The sequence below is a fragment of the Euleptes europaea genome, chromosome 2, assembly GCF_029931775.1.
Source record: "Euleptes europaea isolate rEulEur1 chromosome 2, rEulEur1.hap1, whole genome shotgun sequence".
Lineage (NCBI taxonomy): Eukaryota > Metazoa > Chordata > Lepidosauria > Squamata > Sphaerodactylidae > Euleptes > Euleptes europaea.
In genome coordinates this window covers 57810457-57826889 of record NC_079313.1, presented here as the reverse complement: position 1 = coordinate 57826889, position 16433 = coordinate 57810457, and the positions used below count along the sequence as shown (strand labels likewise).

The window sequence follows — 16433 nt, the reverse complement described above, 5'->3', positions numbered from 1 at the left end:
AATAGTACAGTTACAAATAAATACAGAAAAAAGTGCAAACCTAACCATTTACTCAGAAGGAAGTCCCATTGAGCTCAGTGGCTCTTACTACCTAATAAGTGTTCTTATGTTTGAAGCCTTAGATTAAAAGCACAAAACCAAAACAAAATACACAAAAACACTTTCCCCAAACATTGTAATACTCAAAAATTACAGGCTGGTGAATCTTTTGCCAGGAAAAAACAACAACTTTAGGAGGTTGGGGATTATATTCCAAATAGGATTTTATAAATACAAACTGGTGTCAAGCCTGCAAGCTATACTGCTATTGTATTTTCAAAGTGTTCCATTTCTGTTGATCAGAAGACCACCCACTGATTACATATGACATTGTAGAGCTGTGAGTGCAGTGAAATAGGATGTGTTATTCTCTCCTGGGGTGATTTTTTCCCCCTCCATAAAGGGTAAGACTAGCTTCTCTAATAAAATGAGATTTTTATCCTGGGAATAAAAGGAACTGAAATAAGCTAACTCCCAGATACGGTGAAACTGTCTCCGAGCCGGTGAAGGGAAGGGACCTGGCGTGGCTTAGGACCCAGAAAGCTCCGGCAGGCGGTAGTGGTGTAGATCACTGGGAGACTCTAAAAGGGTCCAGTTTTAATTCTGTCTCTAATCTCTGCAACAGCCGTGCTTTCTACGGCAGTTCAAGGTTGGGCTGCTTCCGAGCGTGATTTTTGTTTTTATCGCTCTCAACCCCGGCAGAGAGCGAGAGAGAGAGGAAAAAAACAATGTCTCGAGCTCCTTCGCCATGGAAGCCCTAGAAGAAAAAGTGGCTTCAGATGCTCAAGCCTGAGAGCTCGGCATAAGGAGGTGCTCAAAAATGAAGACGCTGATGGTAAGTCAGTTGTAGGAACTAATGATCCCGGATCGCCCGGGGACCTGAAAGGAAGCCACCGATCCGACGCGGGTGCTCGCCGCGGGGAGGGCATCTTTTAGCCTTTCTAAGGCTGGCTGGGGTTATGCAGCCCCACTCGGAGGTGCAGCCTGTCCAGTTTGTGGGCTCTCTGCTCACGGGGCTCCAACCTGCAGGAAGAAGCAGAGAACTTTCACCCCGTCGTTAATTCATGTGCGATGGGGGGCGAGGGGGGGGGGGAAGAAACAGCACAGCAGGCAGGGAGGCCAAGCCGCTCTGCTTCAAAGGGGGCACGAAGTCTGCGTGCAACAATTCCTGCCAGTCGGTTTAAATGCACGAGCAGAATGTCCAGGGGGGAGATTGGAGGGGGGAGGGGAGCAGGGCCGGTGCCAGTCATTTGGGCACCCTAGGCAAGGCTAACTACTTGCGCCCCCCCCAGTTGCTAACCCATTTCCCAAAAACAGATGTCTTGTAGAAAAAAATAAAAGCCCAAAACCTTTTATAAGACATTATAATGAACTATATCCCATAGCACTGTTGTGGTACTTACCTTAAAATAATATATATTTTAAATTTGTATAAAATTTGTATAATAAAATTGTCAGTTGTATTTCTCTCCCCCCCCCCCAATAAACTAATCTGTTGAAAACTGCCCCCCTCAGGCCAGTTCTGCGCCCCTCTGGAGTCTGCGCCCTAGGCGAGCGCCTTGGTCGCCTAATGGTAGCCCCGGCCCTGGGAGGGAGAGAAGGTTAGGATCCAGAAGGAGGCGGAGGAGAAGATCAAAGGGCTGGGGGGAGAGGAGAAAGTCAGGGGGTCGCGGGAGGCGGGTTAGGAGGAGCCCTTTTCGCCGGGCTTCCCGGCTTCGAAACTTGTGGAGACTGTAAACGGAGCAAACCCCCGCCCCGGCTTGTTGAGACGCCGGGGCCAGGGAGAGGCGAAAGACCGTCCCGCCACCCCCACCCCCCTCGGCGGGCTTCCCGAGGTGTTTCAGTAAGCGGGAAGCCCCCCCCCCCCAAAGTCAAACTTGCAGAGGCTGCACGCAGAAGGTCACCCCGCCCAGCGTCCAGCGGCGCGCACTAGCAGGGGCCGCCCGGGGGTCGGTGGGGAGGGGGGGGGAGAAGGCTGAAGCACGCGCCCTTGCGAATGCAGCCCGAGCGGCCGCCACACACACACACACACACACACACACACACACACACACACACAGACCCCGGAGGTGTTGGCGCTCAGTCGGCCGCCCAGCCTCGGCTGCCAGGCGCGGGGGAGGCAGAAGGCAGCTTAGCTGGGGCCGCCGGCCGCCTTCGCCCACAGCCTGACCCCCGCGTGGCCCAGCCCCCTCCGCCGGCTCTCAGCGTGTCTCCTTGTCCCCCCCCCTTGCAGCGCCATGGGCTGGCTGTGTCTCTCGCGCTCACCACCATGTGCACCAGCTTGTTGCTCATGTACGGCAGCATCGGTGGAGGCGGCGGCGGCGGCGGCCGGAAAGAGCCAAGCCCGCAGCAGGTGGCGGCGGCGGCCAGCGTGAAAGCCCCCAGCCCTCGCCCGCCGGGCGGCAGAGGCCAGCGACGCCTCCCGGGATTCGCCGCTCGCCCCTTGGAAGGCTACATCAGCATCCTGGATCACCAGGTGAGCGAAGCCTCCTTGCGGGAGGCTGGGCCGGGCGGCTGGCTTGGCGCATGACGGTGGCGGGCACCGGCGGGTCTGCGCTGCGCTTCTTGCCCTCGGGCTGCCAGGCGCGCGCGGGGCGGGGGGGGGGGGGTTTCCAGTCCACCAGGTGGCTGGGCTGGAAATAGACTGTCAATCCCGCGGCAGATGTTTTGGGCTCCGGGAATAAGGGGGTGTGTCTCGGCTGGCTTTCCCTCGACGTGCTGAGAGCGGAAGGCCCCACAGAATTGTGGGATGGGGTCATGGACTCCTTTCAAAGATGCCCAGATAATCCACACTGAGGGTCCTTGTGTTTAAATCCCTCTGCTTTGTGGAATTTCAGAGAACGCCACACTTCTTCCGTTCCTGGTTCCTTTTTGAATGTTTCTGCTGTTGGGTGTTGATGAGGGACCCTAGTTTAAAGCGGGCGCCTCCCAACTGTGGGTCTGTCTGTGACTGGCAACTTCTGCCGCCTAGTAGGTCAGAGTCTGTAACTCTGGTTTCTGAGATTCTGTCGATCAGGACAACGTTTATGTGGCAAAAGGGGCGATTGGTGTGGGTTCCCGTCATCATTCTTGTCTTTCAGTTTTAGGGTGCATGTGCAGATAACAGTTCTCCATAGTGTTTTAGGATGTATACTACTAAAGAGGTGTTGAGGAGAAACAAATGTCTAGAATCCTTGTACAGCCACTGAAGACAGAGAGTTTGCTTGTTCAGATGAATTCAAAACTGCGTTGATATGAGTAAAATATTACATATCAAGACGATACTTTCAAAATATGAGGGTTACAGTTTTTGACAACTTTTAAGTATGGCATATACTAATGCAGTGGTTCCCAAGCTTTTCGGGCCACCTCCCCTTGGTTTCGCAAACTCAACCCCATCACCCCCTACCAACAACGCAGTTGAAGAGGCCCACCTCTAGCGCCCCCCTGCTGCCCCCTTGCCTCTTAGTGCCCCCCTAGGTAATCCCACCGCCCACCAAGGGGTGGTACTGCCCACTTTGGGAACCACTGTACTAATGCAAGAAGTTTTTAGATTGATGTAACATGATGTTATGTGAATTTATCTATTTAAGATTCAGGTAAAACTTATGTACAGAAGCAAATGGCAAAGCCCTCCTGTGTGGTCTCCATGTCAGTTTTTGGACAGACATCCTTTTTCCTATGTGCTTGCTTTCCGCCAGCAGGGAGCTCTTTTATTGATTGGTTGTATTTAGGAGTATTCAAACATGTAATCTTGAATTTCAATCTGTAGTTGTTCCATCAAGGAGGGACTAGCAAATGGGCCTTTTCTGTAAGTTTCAATTGACTCTGCAAATCTCATAACCAAGGAGTATGGCTGTGACGCTGACATTACGTATTGGATTGCGTAGCCACCTATGTGGTGGTCTCTTCTTATTTTTTTTTAAAAAATCACATATTTACATCATGAGCTATTGAAATTTCTATTTAGAGGCATGGGAGATATGATACGGATTTAATTTAGCAGAACTCTGCTATGAGAGTATACTTATACATACTTATCTGGAAGTAAATTCCTTTCGGTTAGTATTTAAGAGTGAGGTGCTGAAAGCAATGGCTGATGGGTGGTCAGTGTGGGCTAATCAGTGAGGCCACTGCCTGGCTTGTCCCCCGTTCATTATTTCATGATCAACAGTCTCCCTGTGAAAGTGTCATCCTACGTTATTCATATGGATTCAGTCCTGACTGTAAGTCCAAAGACAGAAGCAATTTTTTTTCAGGAAGTTTCAGCTGACAGTGCTGACCACAAATGATAACATTAGCTGTTTGCAAGTTAATATATTGTTCAGAAGTGATACTTAACGCATGAAAAATAATAAAGGAAACTGGTTATCCCAAAATGGATTATATCCCTTGCACCCAATATCTGTTCTGCCTTTGGGTACTGCAATAAAAATGAGGCTTTACATTGGTATAACTCAAGAAAAACTGAAGCATCAAAGGGTTTGTATTTCAAATACAAAACAATACAAATAGGACTTGCAAAGTTTTAGATATATATGTTAAGTACTTTCCAAAAACCCAATTATCAGCATACAAAATTTAAATGGATCCCAATGATGTCTGTGTATATATAAAGAAATGGATTGGAGAGCAGTAGAGTTAATTAAGTGTTTGATGAAGAGTCATTTTGCAAATAGTTCTATATCTCTCTAATCTCCAATATAGATGAATATACTCTGGAGCATAATTACCTTGTGTAAATGGTTCAGTGAGAGAGAATGTTACTGGTATTTGAAGAGAGAGAAATTTCCACATATTCAGTTCTTTACAGACAGACCAAGTATAGTTGGAAGACCATTGAGAGTTGCATTCTGATATGCGTTACTCGGTGAATTGTGAAGTTGTATACTAGGAAGGAGCTGTAAGCTTCACATGAGTCCTTGAAGAAAGTGAGTTTTCAGATGTTTGCTGTCAAAAGGGCACCGCATCCGAGAGATTTGATTATTGAGTAAATTAATAGAACCCCTTATTTAGAACAGATCCACCAGGGGGAGTCTTTATTCTGGAAAAAACTTATGTTGTGGGGGCTGGGATAGGATGGAATCTTTGGATGATTACAGACCACGTTACAGTTTAACCATAATTCAACAGTAGTGGGGAGAGACAACCCCAGTACTCTCAGAGGTACTCTAGTAATTAAAAAGGCCTATATTATAGTTAGATATTATTGTTTGTGTATGTCTGAGGTAGTGAACAAGGCATACAGTAGTCATGTGGGTCTTTTGATTGATGGGAATTGCCAGTGTAGCTCTCTGCGATCTGTGGATTGAATACCACCATAGTAGGTTAATTTGTATATACATTAATATTGGATTCTTCTGTGCAATTACAAATTACTCTCAGTATGCAGAAAACCAGTGCACACTGCTGCTGAAGATAGGCATCATTCATTTGCATCTTCTGTTGCTGGCTGCGGAACTTTTGGGTATCCCTGATTCCAGATGTGAAAGTACATTTCTTGTCAAATTATTACATGTGATACTAGTTGCACGTAGAGCCATATTGTACTGGGTGTCTCTGGGTCAAGGTACAGAATAGTTTACATAAAGAACAGTCATGTGACCTGGCAGAGGGTTGCATGTACTTGGGCTTGGGCGGGCTTGGGAACCAGTGGGAGAATGGGGGGCAGGGACATTGAGGGGCCATAGCATTGTATGCACTGCTTCATCAATTTTGGGGAAAACTTCGAGGTGACATACAGTAGCTCTAGGAGTCACTGGAAACTCTATGGTAAACCCATAATGGCATAAACATCACCAACTTTTAAAAAAATTCTACCACCAACAAGCTGTGCCGGCAGGAGGCTTCCTGCTATAGCATGTGGGCTGGTCAGGTATACTGTGAAGTAATGATGACATTGTTTTATCTTGAGTCTGAGACCTGGTTTCTAAACATCGACTTTACTTTTAACAACATCACTGCTAACCAGTATTGGAAATAATCGCATTGCTCTTACTGAATGATCAGACATGAAACAGATGCAGTCTACCTGTGAGTCAACATACACTTTTGCCATGAATCAGCCCCTGTATTGTTTCTGATGTTTACTGTCCTGGTTAATTTTTATTATTATACTGTTTGCCTTTTGCTACAGCCGCATTATCGTTTTTCTCAGCTCAAGGAATTGCATTACTGTTTCATTTCATTTTGATTGTTCTTGTTTAAACTTTCAGTGTGCATTAAGTGATAACATTCTGTCTGTATTACAAAGCAATGGAACAAAGATATTAAATGGTACCTTTTGCTGCATGCCAGATTGCTGGTTTCTTTGCCAGCAGCTGTCAGTCTTGCCTTGGCACCATTTCTGTTTGTAATCGCTTGACGTCCTTTATCCATTATTGTTGCTAACTATGTATCAATCAGAGTAACATGTTATGCATGTGCTGTTTAAAACCTATACTGTTATACACTTGCTGTATTCTGCTTATTCTGCTTTCCTTATTAAAGCAATGTCACTGACTGCAAAAGGTCCTTTGAAAGTGGTTAGGTCAAATGCCACTTAATCATGACAATGTGGTACTGCTAGGTTTATACACAGTAAAAAGACATATTGAGATTGGCAGTATGATAACGTCTGTCCAGTAAAAGTGGTGAGAAGATAGGAGCCATGAAGCAAATTCAGAGATTAAGCAAAAGGGTCAATTACATAGCAAAATGATACTAACCAAGCTGTTCAGGTGACTTTTCAAATATGAAACAGGGCTGGTGTGTCTTTTTGTTCCCTTCTCATGCAAAGTTTCACTTTCAGTTTGATGTTTATCACTTCAAACCACAGTTTCCAATTTTGGCTTTAAAGGGAAACATTAACCATAATGTGCCTATTTCACACCAAATTATGGTTGGCTTAAAATGAAAATGAAACAAGGCTTCCCGGCAGGACAAGGGTGACATGTGAACCTGCAGTTCATTTGGGGGTAGGTTTGCCAACCCCCTGGTGGTGGCTGGAGATCTCTTGGGATTACAACTGATCTCCAGGGACCTGGAGAAAATGGCCACTTTGGAAGGTGGGCCCTATGGCATTATACCCCATTGAAGTCCCTCCACTCCCAAAACTCTTCCCTCCTCTGAAATCCTGAAATCCCAGGTATTTCCCAACCCAGAACTGGTAACCCTATCTGTAATTCTTTAAACCATAGTAGGAAGGATTCTCTGAACTGAGGTATAACGAACACGCATAAGATTAAAATTGTAGCATTAAATTATTTAGACCTAATAGCAGAAGTAGTTTCAGAAGTTCTATGTAACGATTCCCATATTTATTCTACTATGTGGTGAAAATTCCACTCAGTCTCTCGCTGGTCAAATGACAAGATGTATTCACTCTTTCTTCTAGCAGCTGTAACTTACATCATCAAAAAGTCCAGTAATGCTATATATGTGAACTAATTGTGCAGATACAGCTATTCAGCCTCTGGCCACATCATACATCCAAGGCATAATATTTTCCTACATAAATTCATAATCTGTGATGTGGCTTACTCATCACTTATACCTGCCTACGAACATCCTAGTTTATGGAAATATAAAGATCAAAAGGTTTGAATTGCTTCAAAAATTGACAAGTCTACAAATCCATCATAGTTGCAGAATATGTGATTTGCATGATTATTAGCAAGGTGTTCCTTCTCCTTTTTCATATATAGCACAGGTAAGTGTTAAGGTAAATTAAGATTGCAAAGCTAGCTTTTAATGAGATAATTGAAATAGAATTTATTGGTCCAAAAAGAGCTTAAACTGTAAGTTTGAGCTGTGAGTTTCTTTTGTACCTAGCTGTTTGCTTTCACTTGCACTTCACTGCTCAGTAACATGCAGATAGTAGCATCTGTGAAACAAAGGTGGCACTGATATTAAGGACCATGGTGTATTAATTTAACTTCTAATTATTATAATCAACTCAGCTGAGCTTTGGTGCTGATATAAGCTGATGTGACAGCACAAAGGCCATTCTCAAGGTGAGACGAAGCATTGCATTGTCCTACTTCTGTCCTATGCAGTGCCTTTTAATTTGCTTTTTTTCTATACCTGCTTAACTGCATAAGCTTCCTATAAAAATAATCTTAAAAGGAAAACCACCAGTGCTTTATCTGTGTAATACAGAGGAGGCCAGTGCAATCCTACACAGAATTACACCCTTCTGAGCCCATTGATGTCAATGGGCTTAGAGAGGTACAACTCTGTTTAGGATTGCACTGTTAATAGATTAAAGTTTTTCAGCTCTAAGGAGAATGCCTTATTCGTCTTTAGCTGTTGGTGTCCTTTTAGCAGGGCAGGTGGGAAAAGAGGTGTAGGGCTTGGGAGGAGGAATGAGAAATTCTGCAGGCAGGTGGAGGGACGAGTAGGAAACACCTCTGTCCCCCACCCCAGCCATGGAGTTGGCTGCAATGCAGGCATGTGAACAGGGAAGAGGGGAAACCAGAAAGTGGGTGGCCCAGTGAGCAAGGGGGGAGAGGGTGGGATTCCTGTCCCCCTGTGAGTCTGGTGGGTCCCTGCTTGTTCAGACAGAAACTGACAATTAAACAAAATACAACTTTAATTGCAAGGTGGGAAACTGGTAGTTCTGACTGGCATTTTGTTTACACAATAAAATATGTTGCACTGATTATTCATAAAAGTCTCTTTAGTCTCTGGGCCCTACTTACAGGCTCTAAGGATCCAGCTGTTTTCTAAGGACAGGTAGAAAATGTTGTAACACCCCATCTCAACAGTGACCCTATTTGCAGACATTGGCCTTCTTTAAAGGTACTGGGGACCAGCCTTTCCTCACATCAGAAGTTCCCTAAGAGCTGAGAAACCGAACAACCCTCACCAGAAGGTCACTGTTTGCCTGCCAACCAGTTGGCAACCACTCCAGGGTCTGTCTTTGCTGGAAGAACTGCACATGTTAATCAGAAATCATATTGTCTTCTTAGAAACACTTTTGCTCCTTCATTCCAGGCTCTTCATTCTTAGCCTTCTTCATTCTTAGCCTTCTTCATTCTTTGCTCCTTCATTTTTAGCCTCTTCTCCAGCCCTCCTCCTTTTTCATTACCTAATAGAGGTTTTCCAGAAATCATATCCCACTACATAGCAGTGTTGCTAAACTTGGACCCACTAGGAAGTGGAAAGTAGTCCATAAATATTTTAATAATATTTTGTAAAGATTTACAGTAATATGATGATAAATACTAGACTTTAAAAGCAGCATTCTTGTATAGGGGTGTGCACCAAGGAAAATTTGATTATAATTTTGGATCCAGGCTTGGGTGGGGATTTTTACCATGATTGCTTATTTACAAATAGGACATTACTGGTTTTCAATAGGGAATGTATATGAGGGACAATGCCACCAGATTTGCCCAGAACATACTCCTACCTCTAATCCAAGGAACCTCAAGTGAATAGGATGAAGGGGGTCAATTTTACAAACCCCCAAAGTAGATGTCCCTCAGCATAAACTCAGTTCTCTCTACTGATTCCTAAAATGGCGGTTAAAGCAGCCTAGCAGGAGAGCTCTGGCTGGCCACAGCATTAAAAAAAAAAAACCACACAAACAAAATAAATACCCTGTCTGCATTTTCTTGCTCTTACATTGTCTGACTGACAGGAAAAATGTCTTACCTTTCCACTGAAAACTTTGCATTTGCCATCCTTCCTTGTTGTGGCTTGTTTGATTCCTTTCACAAAGTAAAAGCATCCTCTGCAGACCCTTCCGTCCCTTTCTGTTGGTCTGCCATTATGGGGATGTACTAAAACGAATGACAGGAATTCGTACTGGGAAAAATGGGAGAGGCTTTAAGACCCTTTGGATATAATGCCAACTTACTTGCATGGGCTTCACTGAAATATGTTAAAGCATACACAAGTTGCAATGAAAATGTGGAACGGATTTTGAGAAATCTGCCCTAGGCATGGAATGACAACCCCCAGAGTAGAATGGTGGGCCTTGGGCTCAGACTGACTGCTCTGGGCCTGAAACCGGAGGGTCCCAGGGCAGGTCTCCTGAAATCCATTCCACATTTTTATGTCAACTTTTGTTTGCTGTAATGTATTTTAGTGGAGCCCATGCAAGTGAATTGGCATTCCTGGCTCTCATTATATCCAATGGGCCTTCAGGCGTCTCCCATTGTTACCAATGGACATACTTTCAGAGGGTAGCCATGTTGCTCTCCAGTAGAACAGCTTCAAGCCCAGTAGCACCTTAGAGACCAGCAAGAATTTCAGGGTATGTGCTTTCAAGAATCAAAGCTCCCTTCGCCGGATGCTTGTCTTGGGCATTTTTGTTATTCGTTTAAGTACATCCCACCCCAGTTCTCTATTTCTCCAGCCATAAAATAACAAAAGGGCTTGGCTCCTCCTCCCCACGAAGGAGGGAGGGAAAGAGAATTGTGGCTCTTTGTGACTTGTCTCCTAAATTGATTATCTGGAAGCACTCTGTGCTTCCTTCTTGCAAGAGAAATGCTCTTGCTTGAGAAACCAGTGGAATCAAGGCACAAGTGCATACTGTAGCTGACTAGCAGCTGCCAAACTCAAAAACAATATGATTTCTTCAGGATGGTAGTAATGACCTGAAACAGCGATTTCCATGTATATCTTCAGCTCAGGTATTTGCTATGCACACTCCTAACGTGGTATAGTGGTTAAGAGCGGTGGCCTCTAATCTGGAGAACCAGGTTTGATTCCCCACTCCTCCTCATGAGTGATGGACTCTAATCTGGTGAACTGGGTTGGTTTCCTCACTCCTCCACAGGAAGCCAGCTGGGTGACCTTGGGCTAGTCACAGTTCTCTCTGAACTCTCTTAGCTCCACCTACCTCAGAGGTGTCTATTGTGGGGAGAGGAAGGAGATTGCAAAATGGTTTGATTCTCCTTAAAAGGTAGAGAAAGTTGGCATATATAAAAACCAACTCTTCTTCTATTCTTGTATACAGTTTCTTTTTGTGGAAGGGGGGTAGCATCTTTGTATTGATGGCTATTTTATCAAGGACGTTGAAGCTGAAAACAGAAAATACACAGTATGGCTGCTACACTGCATAGAGATGCATACGATTTTATAATCTCTCCTAGTAACCTACTTGGTTTAGGAATTTTGTACTTGTTAGCACCCTTTCAGTCTCAGTGCAGTTGAAGATGTTGAGAAATGCTCTTATTAATGGCCCACTTGATAAAAAGACCAAAGAGAACAATTTCTCACAGCAAACAAGGAATTGTGAATATGCCCTACCTTATTCTTCTAGGCCTGGGATGTTAAACTCAATTGTTATGAGGGCCAGATATGACATAAAAATCACTTGGTTGAGCCGGGCCATGCCTCGCCAGCCCAGATCGAAAGTGGGGAGGGGCATGGCTGCCTTGGCTGGCTCATAGGTCGGATAAGAGCTCTCAAGGGGCTGGATCTGGTCCATGGGGCCGGATCTGGTCAGCGGGCCTTAGGTTTGACACCCCTGTTCTAGAATGTAAAAATTGCCTTCCCAGCCATGTCAAAGCAACTGCCAGTATATAGTCACTTCAAGCATGCTGTTAGTATACATTAGATTTAGTACCATAGAATAAATATTTTGTATTATCCCTTCTCTGCCTTATGTTAATTTTGAATATATTTTGCCCTTTTGTTATGGGAAGGTCAGGACTAGATGAAACTAGATAGCACATTAGTCCTTGCCCTTTTCTCTAAGGGAAAATAAAATTCAGCATGGAAGAGCTGTGGAAAATATATGTGTGTATATGAGGCACAGAGCTTACAGGAAAAGTGTTGTTCTTGGGAAATTGTTTCATGAGAACTAATTAAGTATAAAAACACATGCTGCTTCCAAAGAGAGCATTTGTCATTAGGAACATTTTCTCTTTCTTGTTTTCCACATAGTGTTAAAACATTTCTTACCCTGTTGCTTGAGGCTTGTGTGTGTGAACTTATTTTTTCCCTTGCCCCTCTCTTCAGTTTTCATTTCAGTCTCTGCCTCTCATGAACCAGGGAGCTACATGTTGTTTGATGGGTGAGAATTTGTTCAGGCCTGTTATTGGTGTAGAGTTGAGGAATGTACTGTCTCTTGTACCCGAGAGCTTTCCCTGTTCTTTGTTGACCAGCATATTCAGAATCCTTACACAGAGCCCTTCTGTTAGGCCTAGGGTTCCCAGTAGCCTGTGGATCTACCAGAAAGATTTTGGGTTTGCACTCTGCGTTATGTGTAAGCCACACAGCTGTGATACAGTGGCAATCATGAAAACTAGGCCTGTCACACATTTAGGGAAGACTCCATCATCGCATGATCAGAGTATATACTAGGCTCAATGCTGGAAGAGTTAACCTAGCTGTTTTAAAATTAAGAAAAGGTCAAACCTGGAGTAACTTCTGTGAACTTCTGTGAAGAATCAATTAATTGTTTGTAAGAGTTTTTAAATCATTGATTAAATATGAATAAAACCATTAGTTATGGAGAAAGAGGCCTACCTTTTGTTTTTACATGGTACATGCATTTGTCATGAGGCTGTGGAATGCTATAGTATACTCCGACCTTGACAGATCTCAGAAGCTAAGCAGGGCTGGTATTTGGATGGGAGGCCACCAAGGAAGTCTTGGAAAGGAAGTCAATGGCAAACGGCCTCTCCTTAATGAAAACCCTATGGGGCTGTGACTTGACAGCGCTTTACATACACACACAAACACACACACACTGTCATAGCAGGCACAATTAGAAGAGCCATTTTCTCTGTTCTAAGATGGTGCCTGCAATCTATTTTTGTCTATGCTTGTATTGCAATTAATTTTAAAGAATCTGTTGCTCATTTAATTGGGGTACATTTTAAATTAATGACTTTTAATTGATTTACTCTGATTAATTGGCTAAACATTTCGGTCCTAATGAAAACTTAATAAAATTGACATGTTTATTAACCTCTTGGTTTTATATTTTTCACATATTGGCTCCAGAGAGTAAAGTGGGTAGCAGCTTGGGAGGTTAGTGTTCATATTCTAACTTTAGCATGAACTAGACATCACAGAAAAATGACACAAAGATTAATTCCCAGTGCCGACACTTTGATGTTTCTCAACTGGTGGAGGAACGGCTCATGCTAAGCTTTCTCAGAACATATTCAACAAGCCAATACAAAATGTGGTTTTATTTTTCTGCATCCAAGATTTTGTGAGTTACCTGGATTAGTGTGTTGTATTTTATTAATGTTATGGTAAGTGAAATACATTGTTTTAAAGCATAATTCATATTTTTACTTTGTCTTATCTTGATAATTCTGGGAAATCTGTAACAGATGAGAAAGGAAGATTAATACCGCTGGAAAGTCTCCAGTTTAAAGGAGGCCACATTAAATAGTCTCAAAATTCCTTAATAGACTTCTAAATATTGTTCAGTGCACTGATGTGAAGGATATAGAAATCAGGTGTCTGATAAAACACGTTGTGATTTCAGGCTAACATTTTAAGTAAGATTTTGCCAAGGACTTATCTAAAATTGGGTCTTACATTCAGATCTAGATGACAAGATGGCCCTATATTTCTGTTATCAGAAATATTCTTGTTACAGGAAATATTGTGATCTGTTTTTGCTATCTTTTTATCAGCAAAACACTTTAGCTACACATGCAATATTTACATATTTCTATCTGTTTTTTTCTAAATGCATACTTTGTCTGCCTTCAGAAATGAGAATACTTAACATTATATAATACTGGGTTATTGAAGTAGTTATTCCACACGGTAATGCACGTAAGATGTTTTATATGCCTTAAGGATAAAGTTAAGCCTCTTTTTCAAGCAAGTTACTATGGCCGGAGCATTAATCTTTTACTGTCACAGCCCAGCTTGCTGTGGTTTTAACTCTAAGCATGACATATGTGCAAATAAATTAAAAAAATCAACCTCTCAGATATTTGCATTTTATTATTTGTTCCATGAAAATATGGTAAAAAGTGGCAACTGTGTTAAAAATACTCCTGTAAAAAGGCAGGAGCTTACACTTCTTGCTTCATAATTCCTTTTATGTCTCTATGTTTGAAAGATGAAACTAAATTTAAAAAAAATAATCCATGAAAATGAGATGTACAGTTGGGGACAGAAAAATCATAACACATTCTGCTTTTCCCTAATTAAAATTCCGTGGAGTTATCTCTAGTATGTTCATGTTTTATTACAACAGTAATTACTCCTACTTTCCCCTTCCAAATTGCATATTATGTCACTAAAGAAGAATGTGCTGCAGTTATATAGTATGTTTGGACAAGGCAATATGTTAAAATAGTGACAAAAGCCTATATAAAATTAGTGAGCCTGGGTGAAAATGTTAGATAATACAGTTAAATTTCAATTTCTGTACTTAACAAGGTATGATATAGTAATATTAAAGGATGTCTCAGAAGGATTGTATATTTAAGTATCAGTAGGGTAAAACTAATGTTCTAACTTGTATTGGTTTGTTCTGTAACTTGAATGCTTTAGAAGAAAGGTCCACAGAAATTGTCATGTACAAGTGCACCATCAATATTTCAGCTTTTGAAGTGGAATAGCTAAAGCTTGGCTTACTCTGCAGAACAAGATGTAATGACGTAGTAAAACTATATATTACTCCAGGTGGCAAGTGGAAGAACGACATTTTGAATGTGTTTAACTTCCTACAAGTAGAAAACTAGCAGGACTGACAGGAAAAGGTTCAAGCCCAGCATGTTGTTCCTGATTTGGCATTTAAAAAAAATCAAAAACCCTTGTGTAGAAGAACTCTCCTTATGCATAGGATAGCATTCAGAATGGTGCCCCTTGAAGTTTGAGTTAGTACAATCCTTCCCACTGACTCATTCTGCTGCATAGGAAGGCTAACATGTCAAATATATTGGTTCAGGTTTCAGGGTGCTGTGATCCTGTTGGTCCCATGCAGTGGCTTCAGTATAGATGGCATCTGATCATGTGTCACCCAGCAGGCTTCATGTGGAGGAGTGGGGAATGAAACCTGGTTCTTCAGATTTGAGTCCACTGCTCTTAACCACTATGCCACGCTGGCTAGTTATGTAAACGTATCCAGCAGGCTGAAAGCAATGAAGCAGGACAGTGGGGATGCTCTGCGACAGCCCCCACCAGAAACAAAAGTGATAATACCCCTCAAACCCAGAAAAAAACAAATTGCTATGAAAAATAAACATAGTAAAAGGGAAAGGGGCTGGATATGAAGGCGCAGACACATCTTATGATATATCTATCAGGGAGCAGATTTTTTAAAATTAAAAATCAAAGACTTGCCTACAGGCTTGCCTATGCAAGGAAAAAATTATTTCTTTCCGTGGGAGGATGAGCGGGATCAGGGCATACCAGGAGAGCCAAGCTCAGGGCCTTTTAGGTATGGTCAGTTTCGGCTGGATCTGCTGCTGTCTAACTGCACAGTGTTTGCAGTCAAATTCTCAAAACACTATGCACAGCGGCTTTTTGCCCCGAAGAAATTTCAGGGATACCTTGTGATCAATTATGCATCCCCAGCAAAAATGTAGAGCTTTTGAACCACGTGTGAATCCCTCCCCCCTGAAAACACTGCTTTGCAGTTGGCTGTGGTGTATTTTTTTGAAATACATCACCAGCCCTGCAGCAGGATTCTTTAATTGATCTGAACCAAGCGGTCATTTTACAGCCAAATCAGAGAAGGGTCCAGACACACACACACCCAACCATTTGTTTCTGCGTAACTCAATAAGAACATAAAATAAGAACTCATAAGAACATAAAAACACTCACACAGGCATTTGTAACATTCATTGTTCCATCAGTAGTCTTGCACTCACCCCAAAAAAGAGAGGCTTTTGTGCCTATAAGAGGACGCATATAAGGGGAGGGTGGCAAATCAGCCCAGCTGTGTTCCATCCTGCCAAGAACTGAAACTGACCCACACTCGCTGTGAAACTGACCAAATAAGCCAGAGTGACCGTGGGTAAAAAGCCAGGATTTCAACTGGGGGGTTGCTGTAGCTACTCCAGCTGCCAGTTGGGCCTGTGTCACTCACCCAGGACCTTCTACCAGCTCAGATAAATTGGGGAGTGAGCTCAAGCCCCCAGATAGGCCTGGTCAGCAGAAATTTGCCAGAAAACAATCAGAGTAAAAGTGGCCCCAAAAGAACCAGAAAGAAATGGGGAAATGTGAGGCAAAAACGAATGACCCCAGAGAACATGCAGAAGTCGAGGAATAAACTGAAGCAGCGTGCGACCAGAACCAATGCATGGCTTACATGGCTTAGTGCAGTGGTCGGCAAACCGCGGCTCGTGAGCTGCATGCGGCTCTTTGGCTCCTTGCATGCGGCTCTCAGTCGGGTGACGGGAGAGGCGGCGGTGGCTGTCGTCGCCTCCGCTGTGCAAATGAACTGAGCCTCTCCTCCTGCCGCTGCTGCTCGCCCGCTCTGGCCCAGAGAGACG

The 16433-nt window shown here is 43.3% G+C and overlaps 1 protein-coding gene across 1 annotated transcript in view; it reads left to right on the top strand.

Moving 5' to 3' along the window:
• Positions 1 to 760: 760 nt before the first annotated feature.
• Positions 761 to 16433, top strand: part of ST6GALNAC5 (ST6 N-acetylgalactosaminide alpha-2,6-sialyltransferase 5) — a 102331-nt gene continuing 86658 nt past the window's right edge. The window contains exons 1-2 of the mRNA XM_056845196.1: positions 761 to 874; positions 2273 to 2515. Coding sequence (XP_056701174.1) covers positions 860 to 874; positions 2273 to 2515 — 258 coding nt within the window. The 5' untranslated portion in view covers positions 761 to 859. The remainder of the gene's footprint in view (positions 875 to 2272; positions 2516 to 16433) is intronic.